Source organism: Fulmarus glacialis, unplaced genomic scaffold (assembly GCF_000690835.1).
Source record: "Fulmarus glacialis isolate BGI_N327 unplaced genomic scaffold, ASM69083v1 scaffold43964, whole genome shotgun sequence".
NCBI lineage: Eukaryota > Metazoa > Chordata > Aves > Procellariiformes > Procellariidae > Fulmarus > Fulmarus glacialis.
Window position 1 is genome coordinate 412 of NW_009207016.1, and position 24173 is coordinate 24584.

Sequence of the window (24173 nt, forward strand, 5' to 3'; positions counted from 1 at the left end):
AAGTGCCTGTCATACTGTTTGGCAACCTGTACTCGCCAATCGTCGTGTACCAGTGCATAGCTCTGCTCTTAAATGTCTCGGCAACTTCCACAACCTGCCTGTCAGATCAGTAACAGGCCTGGAGGGGTTGACCACAGAGGGGAAAAAAGACTTGCGGAAACCCATGTGAGACTCAAAGGCTAAATGTGCTTAAAATTGCTAACTTTTACCATCGATTCTTCTTCGTTGCCATTTAAAAATTTCACCCCCACAATGCTGAAGATTGTCTTGGTGCATGATTTGGTGACGATATTATTTAAGGCTGGATTTTGATGCGTGCATCCTGTTTCCAGGCCTCTGAGCTCAGTTGGAGACATGGGGTCCCAGCTCCTCAGGTGGCGAACGTTTTCATGGGGGAGGAAAGGGAGAAACAGTCCCCAAAAACCTTTCTCTACCATCAGTGGATATAGCTTTCTCGTATCGTGTAGATGCTGAGATACCAGCTGGGTGGTTTTCCCCCCCATACAAGCTGCAGTTGCATGCGTTGAGGCTGTACAGGAGCCCTCAGAGCTGACACAAAAGCGCCTTTTCTGCTTGGAAATAGTAGGAATGGTAGAAGAAAACGAAGAATTTTCTCATTTGGTCCTTTGTTTTGGTAATGCTTCCTTTGGTTCTGCTCACCTAGTCCGCACGGCTAGTATCAAGACAAGTGCATGCATAATCCTGTTTCTGTTCACATGTGTCTGGTTGCCCAAACACCACTTTCAGAAGTGCAGGTTTTGAAGAGAGCAGCTCTTCCTTTCCAGTCTCATTTTTAGTTTCTTGTTGAAGACATATTCAGTGTCGCTGTCTAAGATCTTGAAGGAAAGAAGCGAGGAGTCTGTTGTTAAGGAATGGGAAATATATAGCGATGGCCCATGTGTCATTGATTTTACAGTTATGTTTAAATACTTAAATAAGGAAAGCAGTTGAAAATAACGGAGTCGCTGAAAATAAACATCTCGCAGATTAACTGTTTTGTTAAGCACTTTTTGCTTACATTTTTGTACAAATATTGATTAAAAATACCTTTGTTTCAGTAACAAGAAAGCAGATTCAGAAACTAGTGCTGCAAAGAAAAAGGTTAACAAGGGAAAGGAAGGTTCTGAAAACTCAGATTTGGAAAAAACTCCGCCACCATCACCTCATCCTGAAGATGAAGATGACCCAGGGGTTCAGGTACTGCTATCTTTCAAGTTCAAAGTAGCCTTTGACAATTTAGATGCATAAAACAGTAGTTCCCACAGTCTTTGTTACAGAGATAACAGGTATTTGATTATTTTCTGTGTTGTTTAGAATGCTATACCAAGAAGGTGAAAACTGGAAATCACCATAGTGAATATTTTACTAAAACAAGTATTCCTCATCATAATTTTGCTTTACAGTCTTGTTACCTGCAGATATGTGTACAATGCTGCTGAGTTTTCATGTGTCCTCTTCCATCACTGTTGCAATTACGATGCTGAATTTTCTGCTTTGTAGACTTAATGTACCATTACGAGGTCTTACTTATAAGCCTCATGTTTCTTCTTGCATTGGCTTTGCAAACCTTCTGAAATCAAGAATAACACATGACAAAGCAGGATGTCAGAAACGTGCATGTCAGGGACTTGTAACTACACTGCTTTAATGGATGAACGGCCTTTTTGCAGGACTGCCAGTCATCGGCTAACATTGATAATTTGTCTTGACCACTGCGCACCTGCCAGTTTCTGTTCAAACTTTATTTCATGTAAAGAAAATCTGGAAATAGAAATAGCGTATATGACAACTTTTGCATGCTCTGTCATTAGCCGTGTTAAGAAGTGGTCAACTCCTGGCTTGCTTCTGTTCTCAGTGGTCAGAGTAGGCATCAAAAATAAGAATTCCCTCATGAAGGGGTAGAGACAAATTGTGATGGGGAAGGTATGAGACTCCTCAACAGTCATGCTGGTATTACTGAAATCCTTTGCATTTGTCCGTTGCACATCAGGTTGTGGATGTGTTGCTTCTAATTATGATAGATGTTGAGACTGATGGTCACTTGAGAATGGTCAAGGCAGCCTGGTGAAGAGGTTGGCAAAGAGTGGTGTCCTAACACAAACATGGTTTATGCCTTCCCTCTTACTATTTTCCAGAAGGATGTAGAGTATAATGAAATGTGAGCAATCTAGTATATTCTAGTTAAAAATGAAAGCAGCAACGGAAGAGAGTGCTATTTCTGATTCGTGCAAACCATCTATTCTGAATTAGAAAAGTTGAGATACACCACGCAAGTGTTAAAATCCTTGAAGAGTAAGTTTTCTGTCCTGTGCCACAAATCTCTCTCAGCTGCTCAATGGCGCTGACAAAAGATGTAGAAGAAACTTTTGGAGCTGATGGGTTTTTGGGTTAATTTGCAGATGATTATATACTGTCTACAGTTCAATATATATATGCACGTTTTGCTTGTTTTCAGTTTAGTGGGACAAAACTTTCTCTTTGTCAAACTCAATTGGGTGATAAACTTTACATTTTAAATATTTTTTTTCTTTTTGTAAATACAAGCGTTAGGGTATTTGCATAACTTTTTAATTAAATGTAATAAAGTATTTCAGGTAATTTTCATTTCCTTAATGCTTTCTCACACTGCGCATGTTCTACTGCACCCACACTTCTTTGCATAAACTTAGGGAAGAGTTACAACCATATATGCTAGGACAGCTAGAATTAATAAATTTTAACAAATTTAACAAATGCGTTTCCCAACTGAGATTGATACTATGCAGTTGTCTAAAACACCAATGCATTCTTAGTGTTAAATTCTGAGTCTTCTGTAACGATATTATGTAGTAATGCACAAAGTGGTGCATTGTTATGTTCAGAGAGGAAAAATACTTACTTTTGTGTGTTACCATACCATTATCAAGCCTATTACTCACCTTTCTACCTATAGATGAGTAAAAGATAATCCAATGCAAGTAGATGTATGCACAGTTTCTGACAACAATGCATAACAATTGCAAAGCCTCATGTGGATGTTAGAGGAAACAGGAGGCTAACCAAGTCAATAAAAATCAAATAGAGGATTACCATAACATTTTAGGCATCCTTTCTATTAGGGAAATGGAAGAAGAGACATTTGGCACTAAATATAATGGTAGGGCTTACCTATTGAGCCAAAAGAAAATTGATATTTTCCCGTCAGTGATTATGGAAATTAGGGTGCAAATTTGCCAAGTGGTATCTATTTTCAAGTATAAAATTCTGTTAAACTTTTGTGGGAGCCCCTGATAAGCTACTATGTTAAAGGTAGAAGCTACATCACCATTGTTTAAAAGGGTGATGTAAACTTAACCTTTGCTCCAAAATTTCATTTTCAGTTAAAGAATTTCTAATTGTCTGAAGTGCATCAGATCTTTCTTTAAAAAATATGGTTAACTATCCAAAAGTAAATATTTGATTTTGTCTATGTACATTGAGAGACCCGGGTGCATAGATCTGTTAACAAGCTAAGTATTTGCATGTACCGGTGAAGATGTGTGTTAAGCTGAGAAAGATGTAAAAATAAGTAGTATATCAATTCATAAAGATGTTTTTTTTAACGGTTGATATTCAACATCTTTTTTTTTTTTTTTTAATATATATACATCAGTCCATTAAGATATTTCATGCTCAGTTGACAGTTTCCTTCAACAGCATATGCTCTCAGCTTTTCAAAATATATAACTTGATGCAGACTATCTGGGAATTTAAATTCTACTGTTGCAGAAAATGGTGTCTGGCACTGAGTGTTGAGTTGCAAATTCTGTCAAATGCATGCTTTTGTGTATTTTACAGATTGTTTTTTGCAATTTTTCCGAAGCTTTCTCTCATCCTGGAGATGAGAGTACGGGGGCACAGAAACCGTGTTTTCAATTTGGGGTGGTTCAAGTTTTTCATTTTCGTCTATTAGTTTGGGGTCTTTTCCCATGCTGTGCTGCAGGATGTCTTTCTGAACAGCGCTGGGTCAGTGGAGTGAGGAAATTGTATTTCATTGTATTTCCCCTAGAAGATAATCTGGGTACAACTGGGCGGATGGGGAGAGCAAGAAAGTGTGTTGTCACTGCTTAGCAACACTATGGGCCATGCTGCAGAAAGGTGGTGTTTGGTTCCTGCATTGGCCATCTGTCAAAGTTTGTCGTGGACGTGAATTGAGAGGTGCAACTCCGTGTATTTTAATTGGTTTCTGAGATATGCTTTTTAATTTTCTAACATGGTTTTAGTAATGCTAAAAAAAAAAAAAAAAAAGAATACCACTTTCCAATTCAGAACAAGCATGAAGTGGGTTGGGGTTTTTTTGTTGTTTTTTTAACAGGAGTCAAAAGCAGCTAATAGGCAGGAATTTAGAATAGTAGTATCTTGATTCCACTATTTCTATCAGGGCGCTGTAAAAATAATAGTGTTTGCTACACACTGGTGTATTTGAGAAATATGAAGATGTTTTCTCAGTTATTCTGCAATCTATCAGTTTTGTTTCTCATGAAAAATAACAACGCTTTCTATTTAGAAGCGACGCTCCAGCAGGCAGGTGAAGAGGAAGCGTTATACAGAAGACCTGGAGTTCAAGATTTCAGATGAGGAGGCCGATGATGCTGATGCTGCTGGAAGAGACTCTCCTTCAAATACTTCTCAGTCAGAGCAACAGGTCAGATATCAACAGACTGGAAAGATGGCTGTAACAGCAGCATTCAGAGTTCAAATATGGGCCCTTTTCCTGAATGGTATTCATCGATGGTTGGCACAGTGTTCCAGAAGGCATTAGCTTTTTACCTTCCTAAAGAATATATTAATTCATGACTTTGTTTACAAGCTGATGATATGCAATTTGACACAGTTCTTTGAAACTGTTCTCTGCCTAAATGGTCTCTACCTAAATGAAACCTAAACTGGACTGCTAGGAGTCTTGAATTTACTTCTTGTGAATTCAGTGGTCTGGCTTCTGTGACTTTAATAAACCACTCAAGCTTGTCCCCTGCTGCTAGGCACCATAAGAATCCCTTTATGAAATTACTGCCTTGTAGTACCCAGCAGGGTACACTTTATTCTCTGTGCAATGTAAATGATGGATAAAATAGTTTGAATAAGATGAGGGGTAATAATGTAGGAATGACTGTTGTTACAATCTCATTGTTTTGTAGTGCTTTTTCAAAGAACTGCTTCACTTAACTAACTGATGACCTATTGGAGAATATATACATGTTCTTTGGTATTTCATTTGGCAATTTGTTAAGGCCTGTGAAATACTGTATGTGATCTCCATTGTTAATTGTGTCTTATCAGAAGGAGAATTTGGTAGGTTTGCCTGCAGCTGTAGTAGTGAATTAATGTAATAGCGTAATAGAGCAATACAGGCAATTTTGATAGCTATCGTGTAGACGCTTACACGGCCAGCTAGAGTTTTTGAACAACATCTAGTATTTAGGCTATATGGTGCTGAAAGCACCTGTTATTTTGGATGAACTAGCTGCCTATGTGGTTATATCTGTGCATCTGTGCACGTCAGCCTTAGTGAGAGAGCTAGAGTTGCATTAGCTCTTAAAAATGGGCTTAAACAAGTATCCTTCAATCCTTTATTATGGTATTAAATCTATTTGAATCCTCTCAGTTCTCATGCTAGGGGGAAAAAGTCCTCCAGTGTATTAAACTCCTGTTGCAAAAAAATTGTTTCGAGTTTTTCTAATGAAGGAAGTCTTTAAGTAACAAAGATGCACTCCCATAACTCATTTGTATGGTATTTATGATGTAGGAATCTGCTGATGCTGAAGGTCCTGTTGTGGAGAAAATCATGAGTAGCCGTTCAGTCAAGAAAAAGGTAAAACAAAACAAAACCCTTTCCCACCATATTTTTAAACAGGCTAAGCACATTTCTGCTGAAACCTTTATTAAGTTATTAAAACACCTTGCATATTCCAAATTAAAAAACTGTTTTATTGAATAGAGGAGGTTCCCTGAAAATGTCTTTACATGGTATTAACGTGCTTTTGGATGGACATACACAAAACCAATTACTTGTTTAGTCTTCTACTCTTTTCTTGCATTTCTTCAGATGAGAATTTTGATTTTTGCGAATATACATACCTGGGCGAAATCTATGGCGCTCTTCAGTTCAGAGTGATGTTTCCTGGGAGTTTGAGGAGTAAGAGAACTCCCCTGCATCCTAAGTTTCTGCCTTTTCTATCAAAGAAAAATCCTTGCCCATAATTTTTGCATCTTTTGATAGTGGTTGTGCTTAGCAGCTAAAACAACTTCACATGCAATCAAGAATGTTAACATATACAGGTGGTTAATATCTTCCTTGTCACTATGCTAAAATGGTGAAAGAAACACCCTCTTTAGTTAAGTGGTTCTCTTTTAATTCTGCCCTGGTTGCTAGTTATGTTCTTATTTTGCTTGCAGATTCTTCTAATCTGCTTCACAACTTGATTGGCCTTTGCACTTCCAAACTATTAAACTCCAAGTAGGAAGTAGAAAAGAACTTGTTCCAAAAAGGGCATTATTATATTTTATAGACTCTTTTGTGTGGCTAATTCTGTGACTTGTACTGCAGTTGGGCAGAAAACTGTCCGATTAATATAGATATGATACTCATGTTGTTGTTACTTAACCAGAAATATTTCTTTTCCTCAAAGTGTTAATTTTCAAATTGGAGGAGGGATAGTTGCCTTTATTCATGTGGGTTTTTTTTTTTTTTTTATGTTGTGGTGTTTTGTTGGGGGGGGATTTTTTTTGTTTTTTAATTTTATTACTACTGTCATAACATCATTAACAGCTTTGTAAACCTAAATTCATGCAATGTCATGACTGGCTGTGATTGAATTTGACCTGTTTCTGCAGCTTTCACAGCACAAAACCTCTAGGGCTTTTTTTGAAGTCCAGAGCTATGTTTTGTATTTCAAACCATAGGCTTATTTTTCAGATAAACTTCATGTATTACTTCAGTAATTAGTTGTCCTGATGGTCTACTAGGCAGGAGAGGAGAATGTGGTCTTTTCATAAATGTCTTTACATTGGAAGCTGTTTTTCACCAATTATTCTTCTCTTCTTCCTCTCCCCTGCAAACAAAGGTGTGATTACTCATGGGGAGTGTGTATTTTGCTGCAGTTTGTGGGAAGTGGTTGGTCTGCTGCCTACATGTCTTTGATTGCAAGCTCTGCTGGAGGCAAGCTCTATTTTGAGCTCTTTCTTTAATGTTTTTTATGGATTGTATTTGCAGGTTTGAGGGTTGTCTCTTCTTTCCCTGCTCTTCTCCCCAACCCTCCTCTCCAAAATCCCCCCCCCCAAAAAAAAAAGGGATTTCAGGATGTTAATATTTAACATCTGAAGTATCCAACTGTGCTTTTATTAAAGGTCTTTTACACTTTTACTAGCGTCATCAAAACCCTGGTTGTTAGATTACTAATCAAAGTAAAATTGCTGCGATCAGGACCAGTGCATAAAATAAACATGAGGAAAGGCTTCTCTAGGAACCCTTTCAGTGGATTAGGTTGTAACAAAGATGTTGCATTTGAGTAAAGGACATTAGATAATACGCTTTTGGAGCAGTATTCTTATCATAAAATTATGCTGGTTTTCTCAAAAATAGCCTTAGTCTAGTTTTGGAGTTACCAGATATGATGCAGCACTGTACTTGCAACCATTTTTGAAATGTACAGAATAAAAGGTAGAAATTACTTTAGTTCATGTTTGAAGTGTAAAAGACAATGTTTTTATCTGTTGTTCTTAACATGGAATTTTGAATTCTGTTGAATACTCTTCCCTCTTGCAGGAAGTGTTAAGTACATGTATCACTCTCTTTCCAAACCATCACGGTCCTGATGTCTTCAGTTTGTATGTGGAAATTTTTCATTTTTCTAATTATTTTCTTGGCCAGCTTCAGTCCCCTTTGAATTTCTGCTCCTTAACTTTGAAAAGGAATGGCTAGAACGAAATATGCTATTCAGCACAAATAGCACATATTATGGAAAGATGAGGAGTTTGTATAATGTTATACCTGCATGTTAACACATCTGAATTTCTCTTTTTGCCTACCAATACATGGTGAGAATTAGATCTAACTGAACTGTGTACAAATGCCTACATCTCTTCCACAAACTGATTAGCTTACAATGTAGCGCTGTGTATCAGTTGAGGTGATTGGTTTTTTATATGTGGCTTTGCATCTGTTACTAATATGTTCTGTCTGCTGTTCTTCTAGCAGTTGATATTTCCGTTGTTTTGTTGTTTTGTTTTTTAAGCTCCCTCTTGTCTCTAAATCCGAGTGGCTTGTTCAAATAACTTTTGCATTAGCAGGTATTACTGTATCACTTCTGCGGCAATGACAGAAGTGCAAGATTGTGTGCTCTTAAGTATTTGCTTGAAGGAAGGGATCACTTATTGCAGAGGCTATGGATCAGATTGTCAATTGTGGTCGCACCTGGGCAATGATAATTTGAAGTGTCCTGCGTTGCCCAAGTCTGCCATGCGCTATTCTAGGATGTCTGCGTAATCAGTTTTGGGAGAACTTTGCATAAATGTTCCGTCTCACCTTTTTACCTGGTTAATATAAACGTACATGTAGTGGGGGTTGGACAGTGACGTCAAAGGCATAAGCTTCTGTCTCATATATCCTAAACTGATGTATTGTTAAACCGTACTTGAGTGCTGGTGATCGTAACTTGATTAGAATTTTTTTTTTGGCCATAAATGTGAATGCCAGAGTAAGATTTTAAAAAGATTTTTTTCTGAAATACTTTTTATTTAGGTGAACCTGTGATGCACACTCATAGAACATATGACAACATAGACCAGTTATTACCTATTAGGCAATACAAAAGTACGTTTTACTCATGGGAGTTACAGGATTTATCAAGGTTTACATTGTAAATTATTGTTATTAAGTTGGCAGTTGACAGAAAATATACTTGACTGAAATGCTGTTGAGGGGAGTTAAATTGGCTAATATGAAACCTTTATATAAAGGTGTTTAACCATGTTGGCATGGTAAGATTGATGTATCTCAAAGGATTCTGATTTAAAACTAATGAAAGAGACTTGGCCATAGTACATTTCAGAAAACAAAAAAGTTAATGTCTTAAAATTAGGGATGACTTCTTAAAGTCTGATTTTGCCTCAGGCTAGTGAATAGATTCAGATAACGGGATCTCAATTTTTTAATACTTTTTTTTAAATACAGTTTTGACCTCTAAATATGAATACCTTCTTGAGAAATACTCCCTTTTAAATTTAAAAAAAAAAAAAAAAAAAAGATCTTTATGGTCTTCAAATTCCTTCCTTTGACAGTATCTTTGTAAGTGACAGAGGAGCTTCTTCCCTGTGTTTAGGGTCAGGGAATAGTTTATCTTCTACAACAGAGGATTCAAGAATATCAAGAAGTAGCACCAGGAATACCTTATCTGCTTCCATTTCTTCAGGGAGAACTAGATGGAAGCTGGTGTTGCTCCGCTCTCTAGAAAGGAACACAAGCAAGACTGTACTAGAATGATATAAACGCTAAAATGATAAAACCTCTTGCTAGTCTGGAAGAGAAGGAATACTATGTAAATCAGGGATTAGGAATGCATTAACTTTTTCTTTACTGTGCTAGAACAGAGTTTAATGCAGTTGCTACTGTTGTTCTTTAATTGCACTGCTATGGAAGTAAGGTCTAGCCAGTAACTTTTCTCTTTAGAGAGAATTTGGAAGATGACAAATCATCCGCTAGCTTCAGAATAGTCTCTTTTATATATTTTTTTCCCTCTTTTTATATTTTTTTTTATGTGTGTGTATATATATATATAGTGTGTATATATATAAAAGATGGAGGATGTTGACTTATACAGGGGTCAACAGGTTGTCTGTTCAGTGCTGCGTATAATATTTATTACAGATGTTGTTGTCGCTGATGAAGTATGTAAAACAGAAAATGCTCTTCTATTTAAAATTGTTCCAAAGTTCATTAGTAAACACAAACCGTTAATGTTGTGACATAAACTGAATTCTAAACCTGTGCCGGGTGCACTGTCCTTAGTTTGTCCTATGGCTGGGTTCAGGAGTAATTCAACAAAGTATTACATGCCATATGTTATGCAATACTTTGGCACTAGGGATGAGTTAAGGGTAGTCTCAACCCTTAGCACTGAATGCCCTTGGTTTTGCTGGTTTATATCACAACTTTAACCTTGCTTTAAATGTAGTTTTTGGGTGTTAATTTAATTTGGCTGCTCTGTATGTGAGACATCTTGCCTGAGTGAATTTAATTGCACCATTGAGTAAAACTAAAGCCATGAACACTGATGCACTAAAATTCTAGCAGAGGTATAAGGTTTAGTTTTATATGGCTTCTTGTTTGGAGTTATTAACTATATGGAGGAATAAACCCCCTTTAAAACTCTTTTTTAAAACATTACAAAACCCACAATGTAAAGTTGCCATGAGCCAGCCAAAAATAATACATATGGCATTCAGGAGTGCAGTTGCTAATTGGCTGCTGCCTGAGAAAATGGTACACTTGGCTTCTACTTAACACTGTGGGTTTGGCAGAAAGCCAGATTTGGGGTGAGGTTGTGAATGAAGCTGCATGTGGTTAGGGAGGAGTTCAAATGATTCATGTCTTGGAAGTTGTAGTAAGCAGTGCAGTATGTACTTGGGTAAGCTGCTGGAGGAAACTCCTCACGCATGTCCTCCTCCTACAAATGCTTTCCTACACCTCCACTTGTCTCTCTATGTGGGGACTGTATTTTGGTTAGTTTTAATCATTAACTAAATTGGGCTGTTTAGTGGTTTAATTCACATTTCAACAATTCTTTTCTTATAGATGGAGAATGGAGAGGAGGTAGAAATAGAGGAATTCTATGTAAAGTACAAAAACTTGTAAGTAAAGTTACAGGTTTGATTACTATCTTTAAGTTCACGTAACTTCCAAATAGTTCTTAAAAACTGGTTTTGTAAATGATGTAACTGTTAACTATTCAGCTTTAAACACTTCTAATGTTGAATCCAAACCAGTGGCAAATAAACAGGGAAATACCTTGCATTGGTGGTGCTGGGTTTGATAGTGTCGTCTTAATTTGTGTTCTCTCCAAAATGAAATCCATAGGTAAAAGTGCTCTGCTATTAAAAACTTTAATCTAGGGCTCATTATGCATGCAGATTCATGAGCACATACCTATGTAGCTGTGTAGATCTAACTGCAACCGTAGAGTAACGTGCCTGCAAACTACTCGAAAATAACCCTTAACGTGGTTTCAAAAACAAGATCTGTGTTCAACAAAATGTCTAAGATAACAAACAAGACGGCTTCCAATATTCCAGCAGATAGCTGCCCCTCTGTAAGAGGGATGTAATAGTGGTAATAGTAGAGTGTAATAGTAGAGCAGCATGTTGTTTTGCTTCTGGGCTCTGAAACTGCAATGCAATCAGTATTTAAAATAAGATACTTCACAGCTGGATAAGCTCATTTTTCTTTTAAAAAATAGCATATCTTGTTTAATTTTAGGAAATTTTTCCATCTGAGGGACAGAAATTAGCTTAAAGGGAGTTTCTTACAGCTAACTGCAGATAGGTGACTTCACTTTAAATATGCTGCCACCTTTGTACCTTTTGCACTATATTGATTATTGCATGATGTTTAATAGCTTAATTATGCTTTGTTTAAGTTTTATTACACTGGTATGTAATTTTTGTATTAACTATTTGTGTCTTGGACATCTTGGCAGTATGACTTTTGACAGACCCTAAATTTATGAAGTGGGACTAGTCATTTTGGCAGAGATGCTGTTCCTTACATTGTGTTTTCTTAAAGATGAATTATTACCATGGAACTGCATTTACAAGGGTTTTTCTTTTCTTTCTATCAGTGTTAAAACTTCAGTTGACTCGTATGCGACTTTTAATTACAATGCTGTTCTCACAAAAACCAGTGTATATAGCATGTTACTATTTAAAATGTTTGCGTATTTTAATTAACATCTAAAAACCCTATTCTTTGCTAGAATATGATGTTAAATAGTACATTTATGATACATGTCTTGTATAGTAATTGTGTTTTAAGTATGCCCACTAAAAATCATCTTAGCTTCGTGCCAAACAGTAAATGCATGGGGTATGTATTTAAATTTTGAGTGGGAGTTGTTTTTATTTACTGATAAGTAAGTAGTAAGTTAATAAGTAAGTATAATTACTTCCAGTAAAGATGATTTGTTAATAACCTGTATGATGAAGAAGATGCTGTCCAGTTTTCCAAGCATGGCACTACAATGTGCTGGAAAGGTCTAGCTATGCTAGTGGCATACATAGGAGTATGCAACGGAAGCATCGTTTTGAGTAAGATTTTCTGTTTCATCTTCTAGTTCTTACCTTCATTGTCAGTGGGCATCTGTGGAAGAGCTGGACAAAGACAAGAGAATTCAGCAGAAGATTAAGCGGTTTAAGGCAAAACAGGGCCAGAACAAATTCCTTTCAGAAGTACGATTTGTTTGTTTCTTTCTTTCTTTTAGGTATTTAAGGAATATTCTTATGAATTCTTGTTCTGTATACAAGCAGATGATTTTGAACAACTGTGTGATATATCGGTAGCATTTGTTCTCGTATAAAGTATAACCATTCTTGATCCAATTCTTGCAAGTTTATGAAACTCAAGTGGTCTATCCTGACTGTATACTTTTTACTGTAGTTTGTTTTTTCTTAAATGATTTTTTTACTGTTTTTTTCTTAAAGTGAATGGTTAGTTGTTTGCATTGTAAGCATGACTCTTACTGAATCAGTACCAGGTCTCTTCTCAGGAGCTGATTATGCTGGAAAAATGAATCACATTTTTCTGTGTTATGGACTGCTGCTCACTAGGGATTCTAAGCTTTTTATCATCAATTTAATTTCACTTAGAGCCATAAGCAGTAGTGTGGCAGGGGTCCTGTCAATAAAAGACCAGGTCTGCTGATTTGTGTCTCTGAAAGCTTACCGTTCAGTAAAATGCTGTCTTTTGAGGAAAAAAACAGGTTCATGTGCTACTGTGTTTATTTATTTATATTTATTTTTACTACATAGTTCAAGCTGAACATAACCTGTTGCAAATTGAAAACTTTCATCTGTTCTAAGTGAAGATGCCTGCAATTGCTTCTTTTTAAATTTTTTTTTTTTTAATCTGTTTCCAAGTCTGTCACAAGTTATTGTAAATACTTGGAATTTGTTCTTGTTTTAGAAAAAGCTATCAAAATGTACATAGTCTTTAGTCCTTTTGTCTGCCTTTTCTATTGGAGGGGATTTTAAAAGTAAAAAATGAAACCCAACCCTTTAATATGCAAGAGAATCCTGTAAGTTGTTGAAGGGATAAGAAAGAGCATAACAAATTGTGATTTTTGGAGAAACTGTGTATGCGTGCAGTGTTCTTTCTCTGTTTTTGAAATAATAATCATTGAATCTTGCTTATAAAGCAGTTAGACAGTTCCTGTAGTTAAAGTAATCCAAAGGCACTTAGTGTACAAGGCTTTAATTTCTTTATTGCAAGCTGTAGTTTTCAAGAATGCTAAATGCATTGCATGCCATAAGCCTTTTCGATTGCTCATTAGTGAATTGTAATTTCACACTTCATTTAAAATATTCTTAAACATTCTCTCACAGTAAAAGGTTTCACACAGTAATTAAGAGGCCCAGTTAACAAAGTCTGAGAAGTCTGATTCCCTCACGGGGAATGATCTTGCTGAATGGTAGCATTTCAATTAACATGTTGAAGTTTGCCAAATATAAATTCTATGTCACCGTGACCCAAAATATTATTGCCTGGTGAAATATATAATAATTTTTCCTCTCAGGAAGGGCTAATAGAGATATCTTTTGTATTTTTACCTCTCTCCTTGAACAGATTGATGATGAGCTTTTTAATCCAGATTATGTGGAAGTTGATCGAATCATGGATTTTTCACGTAGCACAGATGATAATGGAGAGGTAAAAAAACTTTTAGTGCATCTGTAGTCATAGAATTTATTGTTTAGAATTTATTGTTTAGAAAAGTGAATATATTCAGAAGCTTCCCTAAAATAAAGGGGTTTAAGTGAGAATTCCAAACTTCTTATGTTACCTATATTTAAAAAAATACAAAAAAAAAACCCCACTACCAACGAAAAGAACCTCTGATATGTGGATCTAAGGTGGTACTTAATACTGTAGAAATATGATGTCCATGCAGGTAATGCAGAATTTAAATGAAAATTGCAAGAATCTTCGCTAAATGTCATAATAGTTTAGACATTGTTTAGACTATCTGTTGCAGAAAAGGTCCTGAATACACTGTTTCTTACTTTTTAATGACTTGTTCTGCAGAACAAGATCACTTTGTCTTCCAGGAGACTCCTTTTTGGTCCTGAGAGAATAGAAAGCTTCACTGACAGTGTCAGTGTTTCCATATTGCTCTGTCAGTGAATGGTGGCAGTTGGGTTGCCTGCTGGGAAATTTCTGATGACATTGATAAGAAAAAACAGTTGACTGTTTAAATATGTGGTAAAGCATAGAAATTGTAACAGTTGGAAAACGAATATTGTTTTACTTCTAAATTTTAGTCTAACCTTAGTGATTTCAAATGTAGTGTTGTGCTCATTTTGGTGGTAAGCCTGCATTCCCCGTGTTCTGATCTTACTTTGTTAGGTTGTCAAGGTGTCAGCCTGCTGTTTGCTTATCTTTTTGGCTGATTCAGACATTCAGGTCTGGTAAAGCTTTTTGAATTGTATCTAGCCGGCAGTTCTCCTGTAAAAATGGTTATACTTTCATTCTTTCTAAACTGTGATGTAATCTTATTTTTGTCTTAACAAAGCCTGTAACGCATTATCTGGTGAAATGGTGTTCACTTCCTTATGAAGACAGCACTTGGGAGCTCAAGCAAGACATCGACCAAGCTAAGATCGAAGAATTTGAGAAACTGATGTCTAGGGAGCCAGAAATAGAGCGTGTGGTAAGAATTGGCTCCGTATAGAGGATTTTATTTGAAAATAGTAAAGTAATGTGGTCTTTTAGAAACCACTAATGGGATTTGCTATATTTGAAACAGGAGCGACCTCCTGCCGATGACTGGAAGAAATCGGAGAGTTCCAGGGAGTATAAAAACAATAACAAACTCAGGGAATACCAGTTGGAGGGAGTAAACTGGCTTCTTTTCAATTGGTACAACACGTACGTAAAATATTGCTTACTACTGAATCCTGCTTTGGAAAAGCTTTTGTAGCTTATTTGAAACAATAACCTTTCTAAAGCGAGGTTTTAGAATTATTTACATGTCTCATTTTTTGCTGCAGGAGTCATACACAAACTAATTTTGGGTGGATAACATAATGTTACATAAAACATTAATAATTTAGATAGGTTCTTGTAGCAAATGCTTTTGCATGTTTATGTGTTCATGGACACCGCTGCTGCCCCTTCCTCCCCCATGTGAACTTGAGAGGTACATAAAATGGGTATATCTGTGCTTATTGCATCACAAATCATAACATTTATTCAAAATGCAAAAAGATTATGATGTCTTTTCAGTGTAAACTTGCCATTCTAGAAATTTCTGGTTTATTCAGTTTAGCTCCTTACTGATTTTCTATGTTTTAAGTTAGGAATAAATCATTCAGGTGGCTTTTATTATTGTTTTCAGACGAAACTGCATTTTAGCAGATGAAATGGGGTTGGGGAAGACTATCCAGTCCATTACGTTTCTCTATGAGATATATTTGAAAGGAATCCATGGTCCTTTCTTGGTTATTGCACCGTTGTCCACAATTCCCAACTGGGAAAGGGAGTTCCGTACCTGGACAGAGTTGAATGTGGTTGTGTATCATGGGAGTCAAGCAAGCCGGCGGACCATTCAGTTGTATGAAATGTATTTCAAAGATCCACAGGTAAAAGCTCTTCGTGATTTTTCTTTTTTGTCTTTTTTGTATATGCTTTACTCTTTTTTTATTAATCCAAGCATCAATTAGGTTTTTAGTACTGATATAGTAGGGTTTAGCTAATAATGAGGGCATATGTATTAATAAAGAGAGTGCTTTTTTAATAGTAGCCAAGAGATCAGCTGGAAATAGAGGGGGACCAAGAGTTACTGAGATGGTGCAACTCTTGTTCAGGGTTTCATTGTTTTATGCAAGTTTTTCATTATTTTGTGTCCTGAGGAGAGCTGGCAGAAAAGATTCTTAATGGAGAAGCTACTTTAGTTGGAACTAAGCTTAAAAATCAATCTTTGCCTACCATTCCAGGAAAAGACCAGCTTGCAGAAATTAAACTTGTCAATGCTTCTTTATCAGATTTTATAAGTCAGATACATTTTGAATCTGTGTTACTGCGCTCAGGTTGAATAGTTCTTACGAGAGAAGGAAAGCACGTACAGAAAAGATTGGGGGTAGAAACAGAAAATTATTTGGAAAACTGAAGCTATAAAGAGCAACAGATCTCTACACTTAAATGCATGGCTTTGCCCAGTGTAAGTAAACAGGATTGGGGGAAAATAATATGCATACATTGAATGTTATTGCAAAACAACATAATCCTCCTCACGTAAGAGAAAAAAGAGTGGAAGTTCAACCTGATTTGATATATTGTGGAGTATTATTTCCAGCTGAGCTTAAAGAAGTGATAGTGGTGAATTCATATTTTTAGATTTTCTGTAAAGCATTTGATTTTATGCCGCTGCATATTTTGATTAATAAACTAGAATGATGTAAAATCAATATGGCACACATTAAGTGGATTTAAAACTGGCTAACTGATATTTCTTGATGTAATTGTAAATGAGAAATGATTTGCATTTCCAGTGTAGTTCTTCAGGGATTGGTTTGTGTCCGTGAGCTATATAACACTTTTATCAATGACCTGAAAGAAAACATAAAATCATTACTGAGGAAGTTTTCAAATGACACAAAGATGGGGAGAGTGGTAAATAATTAAGACAGTTCATGGATACAGAGTAAGCTGTATTACTTAATAAATTGGATCCAAGCTAACAATACTCAGAATAGCTAAATATAGGGCTATTGTGGAAAAGGAAGGGAGATGATTCTTACAGTAGGGAGAGCTCGGTTCTGGGAAGGCTGTAAGACAAATGCAGATCCTTGTGTGTCATGACACACGATCAGTTAAACATGAGTTCACACTGAGAGACTGTGGTTAAAAGGGCTAGTGTAGTACAAGTGTGTAGGAGGAAAGAAATCTTTATTAAAGGGTAGAAAAGTTAGAGCATTCTTTTCTTTGTCAGTAATGTGGTGGTTAGTCCAGTTCTGCCTAATTCTCACTTCCTGTCCTCAAAATGAGTGTTGAAAAAGCGGAGTCCTTAGAGCAAAGCTATGAGGGTGGTTGCGAGATAGAAAATACGCTTTTACAGGGAAAGAACTGAGTAAAAACTCTTCTGAAGGTGATGACTGGCACAACTTGACATGCCATTAGGGCAAACAGAAATAGAATCACATACTTAAATATAGTAGAAAAACACTAGATATAGAATCACATACTTAAATATAGTAGAAAAACACTTAAATATAGTAGAAAAAGTAGTAATTTATAGTAGTTAGAAGTTACATCTGTTTGGCCTAGAAAGTAACCATTTTCACAGCAATTCATCAAAGAAATTTTCAAATCAAAATCATATACGTTGTTGTTAAGATTGATTTGAATAACAGTTGCTACACTGAGGTCTAATGGCTTATTCCTTACGATAGTAATCACATTTAGCTTCTTACCTAGACATTATACACAAATGACCTGGAATTGATTTGTACTTTTTCTGGTTTTAAAGTTATTTCTTATCAGAGAGAGATATTTTATATCAAATCTAAAAATTTGGGTTTATGCAAATACTGTCTCAACTGAAGTGTTTCCTGTGTTAAAAATCATGTTTGTTTGTTATTTAAGCTGTGCTTCTTCTCTGCACGTTCTTCCCCTTAGGATGCAGCAGTTACGTAGCATGAAACCTGAAGAAACATCATCAGAAAAATCGATTTACTGTGCAGATTCTTAGTGTTATTTTGGCAGTATCGTTTCATTGATCTAAAGACAACTGAAAGGTTCTAAAGCAAGATGCTGCAGAAAGTTTTGTTCCCTCTGTTGCCGTATTCTTAACTCGCCTCTTGCAATGACCATGGCAGTTATTTGACCCCATAGCGAGTAATGACAAAGCACTCATGGCACAGGAAAATGAATCATTTTTTGCTAGCTTTGCTCCCTGAACTGGCTTAAGAGGAAAATCAGACAATTGCCATGATTGGGGATAAAGGAGAAATGGAGTGAACTCGTCCTTTTGGTGGCAGCTAGCTTAGCTGTGTCATGAAATCACCTTCTTTGCAAGACTGTGTCAGCTGTGAAATGCATGGTAGAAACTGAATTCTGGGAAAAAAATCTCTTCGTGTTCTGACAAAAAGAATCCCCATGTAGCGTTCAGTATGGCATCCTCTAAAGTACCATCAGTGGGTGTACAGTGGGGGACGAGGAGGGAGAGAAAGAAGGCAGGCTTTGGCACTATCATTTCTAGTCCCCTTGCCAAACACATCAACACAGACATCGGCATCTTTGGCTTTTTAGGTCTTAACATGAAAAGAGGCCTCTCAAGCTGAGCTGTTTCTCAAAAAGACAATTGAACACTGGGAAAATCTGAGTGGCTTTGAAGGGCAATAATACGAGACAGCATGCATAAGAAGCACCTAGCCCATCTGCAGTAGTGTGATTTTTCAGAGTCAACATCAGTAACCAGAGTCAAGTTGTTATGAAAAGCTAGAGAGCAGTCAATAACAAAATACATTTCTGCAGTGGTGTGACTTCAACACTAAGGACACTATGCTACCAGAGACATTCCCCTAAAATCCCTTCCTGCCTTCCTGCTTGTGAGGGTCACGTAGGGAAGCCTTTTCTGGTGTTCTTGAGCAATATAACTGAAAGGTCCTTCTGGGGGCCTTCCCTGGTTAGAATATCAAATAAGCCAGTTGCTTTTCTGTACTATTCTACCTCTGAGAAAGAGTTCTGTTGTAAGATCAGGAAAACTATATATGCCAAATAAAATTAATGACAGAGCCCTGCAAAAGAGTTGACTTGTTTGTGAGTGAAATTTACTTTGCAGTGTAATAATGACTAAAAAGAGAAACCACCTGGTTCACATGTAGAAACGGAACACCTTGTCCGTGGTTGATTTTTAACTCAAAGTAATGCTATTGATGTTCACTACTTTTTCTGGCTTACCTGGTTCATTCCTTTTGGGCTCAGTGGGTCTTGGCTTAAGAGAGTATTTTCTTGCCTGCATGGTTTTCTTCCTTGCTGAGAAACTACTGAGCTATGAACATGTCATCAGCATAGGATTACCTCAGATTTCTGCAAAGAATGATTAGCGTGCAGCAGTTTAAGGCAGTATTTTACCAACAGGGACTCTGTCTTTCACCAAAGATGAAGTCAAATTGCATTTTACAAAGTGGCTGCGACTTAGTTTTCCAGATGCCTTCCGGCTGTAATTGGTTAACATGCATGTTTCTTGCATCTGTTCTCTTGTTCCTCAAAGTGGAGTCTGAGGTTGGTGGGAAAAGACCATAATAATCTTTCACAGTTCCCATTGGTGGGATGTGCATGTTTTTAGAAGTCCGCTTCTTATACACATCCAATTGATCTTCTCAGCTTGTATCTGCTAAGAGGTAATACCCCGAAACATAGCCCAACTTTTATATTCATATCTAATTGGTGTACCTTGTGGCTACCTCTGTTGCTTGAGTTACTTCCAGAAGAATTTCCCAAACAGAACAGGAAACTGCTACCTATTAGGAAGATTGATTTCCTTGAATGGAAGAACTTCTCTGAGTAAATGGATATGAAATTCCTGTGATTCCAACATCAGCGAAATTCATTTGGATGCCACACTGAAACAGGATAAATTGATTCCTAGTTGCCCAAGAATTCACCTTGGCAATGCTCTAGGTCACTTTCCTGATAGTTTCTACATTTACACTTCTCAAATGTGACGTTAATAGGATTACTTAGGATTGTTCCCCATACTTCCCCAAGTGTTGGAAGCCTGAAACTGTTCAAGAACAACGTCATTCACCTTCTAAAGCTCATGGAGAGGTCTTGGAACTTTCTGCTTGATTTACTTCTGTGTTCTTCAGTATAGCATTTGACAGTCTTTCAAATAATGTGAGCTCTTGTGGCAAGACCACTATGCATATTTTAATGTGAGATTTAGGCAGCTCTAAATATATAATCAAGAGTCTCTTACGATTTTTGCTTCACCTGGATGTGCTGCTTTATGTAGTGATCATTTTTGAAGAGCACTGCTTGCCGTACAGTCATGAGGTTGCTCATTAAGTGTTTTCCACTACGTGGAAAGAATCTCCTGGGCTGCATTCTCATATTTTCACAGTTATATCTGGCTCATGAAAAGGTTATAGCATTTCAGTTTGCTGGCTTTCTAAGTTGCCCACTTAGTGTATCTTCATCTGCTCTTTGTTAGGTAACAACTCTTTTTCTCCCTAAGATGATAAATGTTTCTGGACTATGCCACGAGAAAGCACTGTTGAGCAGGTCATTACTTCCTCTGAAATACTCTTGATGTGCATAGGCACATTTAATGCTGAGTTCAGGATATCAGGTTTCCAATCATTTTATTGAGTCAGTAGCTAGTTCTGATCCCCACAGTTTGGAGAGGATTATATGCAGGTCACTTATAAAAGGATTCAGACTTGCACGTATTTGAAGGAAGAAATGGTCATCTTACTGTAAAATATCTGTTTCTTTTGAAATGTATTCAATATACAACCCACGACATAGTCCTGCTTTGAAAACATGGAATGGCTTTGAACTTGTGTGAGGCTCATCCTTAGAGAGACAGTGTTTCTGCACAGACCAAGTGACTCTGGAGATACCAAGTTACTTTTTTTTTTTTTTTTTAATAACATTGGGAAGAAATACAGCACAATGTCAAAAGGTGTTCATTTCATGATCTTGGGTAAAGTTTTTTCAGGGTTTTTTTTGAAACAGAGTCTTAGTATCAGCACTGAAAATAAGACCCTCAACTAACAAAATAAATAGTGAATATGAATAGACATCAAGTAAATCGTCCTGTTGAACTTTCCTTAACACAAGTTTACAAAAATAACAAGGAAATATATGCAGAGATATACATTCTCCATTTAAGAGTTCAGAGATTTGCTTCTTTTCAAAGCTGTTTACTAGAATTGTAGGTGTTCTGGGTACTTGATGTCCACCAGGAAAAAATTGCTGTTTATTGGGAGCAAAATATTCTAATAGTCATTAAAACAAAACCTTAATGTACTTCTGGCTTATTTGGATTGTTTGGAGGACCGCCACACACCTTTGATTTAAAAGAAAAAATTCTCTTGACAAAGTGTGAAAACCTTACTTAAATATTGCAGCAATACATGAATGCCTCAAGGCATTAGTATAATCCATATGAATTACGACTGAAATAGTTGTATAACATCTTTGTAATGAATATGCAGTGATTCTGTGGGCCTTTTTACAGGATTAAAAACATAGCTAGCATGAAGCCAGTAGTAAACTTACACATTTGTATTCCCTCGTTAAGTCAGCAATAATGACTTCATTTACTTAAAATATCTTGCCCATTGTAGTGTTCTGTATTTTTAAAGAATGAATTTTGAAGGTGATACAAATATATTTCCTTTCTTTGCCAGGGAGTTTACTTTAACTTGCTGTTCTTTTTAGGGTCGTGTGATAAAGGGGACCTACAAGTTCCATGCCATTATCACAACATTTGAAATGATCTTGACTGACTGCCCGGAGCTGCGTAACATTCCATGGCGTTGCGTGGTCATCGATGAGGCCCACAGGCTGAAAAACAGGAACTGTAAGCTTTTGGAAGGACTCAAGATGATGGACCTGGTCAGTGTATACATCTCTTACATTTGCATCTTCTGTATTTTTATTACTCCTGATTTATGGTTTCATCAAAAAGTAAAATTAAAGCTTTTCTTCTCAAGTAAAATCATCAAGTGCTAAGAAGAATGAGGGGAATGCAGCTGAGAAAGTCTTTAAAATACCTGGAAGCATATGCATACCTCCAATTTTGGAGTGCTTTCATAAGTTTCTTCATTGATTTAGACCTAGAATTGTGTGGATTCTGTTAAGAGAATCAAGATAAATTTGTTCTTTCCTTTCTCTCTTTTCATGTGACTTACTCCATAGTCACTTCTTCACATAGACATTTATTTAAAGATATAATGTCGTCAGGTAGCCACATATGGGTGTGAGAGTTAAACTGCTCTGCCTTAATGTCAACTCTAATGTTAATTTGTTGTGTGGCCATACGGATGTTCTTTCAGACTAAGGAAGGGAAAAGTGAGTTGGTTTCTGATGCTTACATAAATGTGTATTATGTTATGTGCACAAAATATGTGTATTAAGCACACAGAGAAAAATAAGATGATGGTTTTTAAAGGTATTTGCCATTTAAATGGCAAAAAAATTAATTATTTTTTTTTTTTTCTTTTGGTCAGGAGATTTTTTTAATAATGTGAGAGGAATGTAGTCATGCGAAGTTAACACCTGGAACTCAAAACCTCTTATTTCTGATAAGAATAAAGAGGCATAAACATTAGCTTGCACAAGCACTGGTGACCTATACGTCACTTTTAGTTTCTTTTCCCCTGTTTCTTAAACAATACTTTCTTGAAGGAGTTTTGAGGCTTAACAAATGAAAGTTTGTAAAAATTCTGTATGCAATTTATTTTCCTTACTATGGTTGCTATTAGAGGAAAGCTGAGCTTATAGGTGTGGCTATAGATGGAGATATGGGACTTCTGACTTCAGTTCTTGTTCTACTACTAAATTCATGTTTGACCTTGGGCTAGTTGCTTAACATCTCTGGGCTCCTCCTCTAAAGCAATATGCAACTTTTCCTCTTGTCTCTGCTAGTCTCATGCTCTGTTGTGTGTAGATAGAAAGTAGGACTCTGCTTCAGGTTTCCTATGTTAGAAACTTAACACCTGCCCTGAAGAGATTCATGCACTGAGATCTATTGGAGGTGTGGTAAATCAATGGATTTATACTGGAAGTGATGGGATAAGTTCAGTTGTTATTTTAGTTCATTGTATTTGTGAAAGGGCTGGGACGTTGTGGATCAGTAAAATCTCTTCTTGTATCTGGAGGACTTTTGAAGGTGCTCAAGTAGTGAAGTATTTTTCTGGGCTATCGCTGAAGGAAGGCCAGAATACTAGTTAGAGATGTCTTGAAAAGAGCTATATATAAGTAGTTGAGGGAGGGGAGAGGAAGCAAAGATGAGAGACATATAGGAAAAAAAAGACATAATCTTGTGTATTTCCCCATTCAAAATGAATTTAGATGGATTCCTAGGCAACTATTTCTTAACCTTTCAGGAACATAAAGTGCTGCTTACTGGAACCCCTTTGCAAAATACAGTAGAAGAGCTATTTAGCTTACTTCACTTCTTGGAACCAGGTCGCTTCCCATCAGAAACCACATTCATGCAAGAATTTGGTGATCTGAAAACTGAAGAACAGGTAAATTTTTCCTGCACACTTACTTTTCTATTTAGATAATGTGAATTTATCCATTTTATTATATCTGAACTTCATTACTTGCTTTTACAAGTAATACCTATGTACTTTTTGGAAGACTACAGTAGTTTTATCCCTGATTTTTTGTTTGTTTTCATTTTGTGAAGTTTTTTACTTTTGACCAAAAGTCATTTTGCCTTATCACTTGGGTTTTTTTATCCTTTGTCCGTTGGTCATGCAGAAACAGGGAGAGTTTCCCCTCATTAAAATGTGGTGTTTAAAAATGGGGGTGGGATGTCTTGTAACAGTTGCTGGATGAAAATACTTCTAGAATTGCTTGTTCACTCTAAGAGAATTAACTTGTCAGTTGACATTCTTCCTTAAGCATCAGTATCAGAGTGAGGGAACTGTTCTCTGGAACTTTTGTGGAGTTAACATCTGAGAGTTATCAATGACCTCTGTGCAAACAGGAACATATTTGAAACCTAGTTTAGCAAGAGGTAACCAAATGGAGGGAGATTTTTTTGACTGACTCAGAAACAGATTTCTCAAGCTGTCCAATAAAAGAAATGCATAAATCAATGCAAAATGAAAGACCCTCAATGCAGCATGTTTTAGATCTAAAATGTAAAAGCTCCTGATGATCATACATAAAACTTAAATTTCTTCTTGTATGTATGAAAATG

The 24173-nt window shown here is 36.5% G+C and overlaps 1 protein-coding gene across 1 annotated transcript in view; it reads left to right on the plus strand.

The window, feature by feature from the left end:
- Positions 1 to 1058: 1058 nt before the first annotated feature.
- Positions 1059 to 24173, plus strand: part of CHD7 (chromodomain helicase DNA binding protein 7) — a gene marked incomplete at its 5' end in the record, with an annotated part of 50173 nt that continues 27058 nt past the window's right edge. The window contains 11 exons of the mRNA XM_009575941.1: positions 1059 to 1197; positions 4526 to 4663; positions 5765 to 5830; positions 10811 to 10866; positions 12345 to 12459; positions 13853 to 13936; positions 14799 to 14936; positions 15033 to 15154; positions 15624 to 15867; positions 21677 to 21853; positions 23347 to 23490. Of these exons, the coding sequence (XP_009574236.1) occupies positions 1059 to 1197; positions 4526 to 4663; positions 5765 to 5830; positions 10811 to 10866; positions 12345 to 12459; positions 13853 to 13936; positions 14799 to 14936; positions 15033 to 15154; positions 15624 to 15867; positions 21677 to 21853; positions 23347 to 23490 (1423 nt within the window). The remainder of the gene's footprint in view (positions 1198 to 4525; positions 4664 to 5764; positions 5831 to 10810; positions 10867 to 12344; positions 12460 to 13852; positions 13937 to 14798; positions 14937 to 15032; positions 15155 to 15623; positions 15868 to 21676; positions 21854 to 23346; positions 23491 to 24173) is intronic.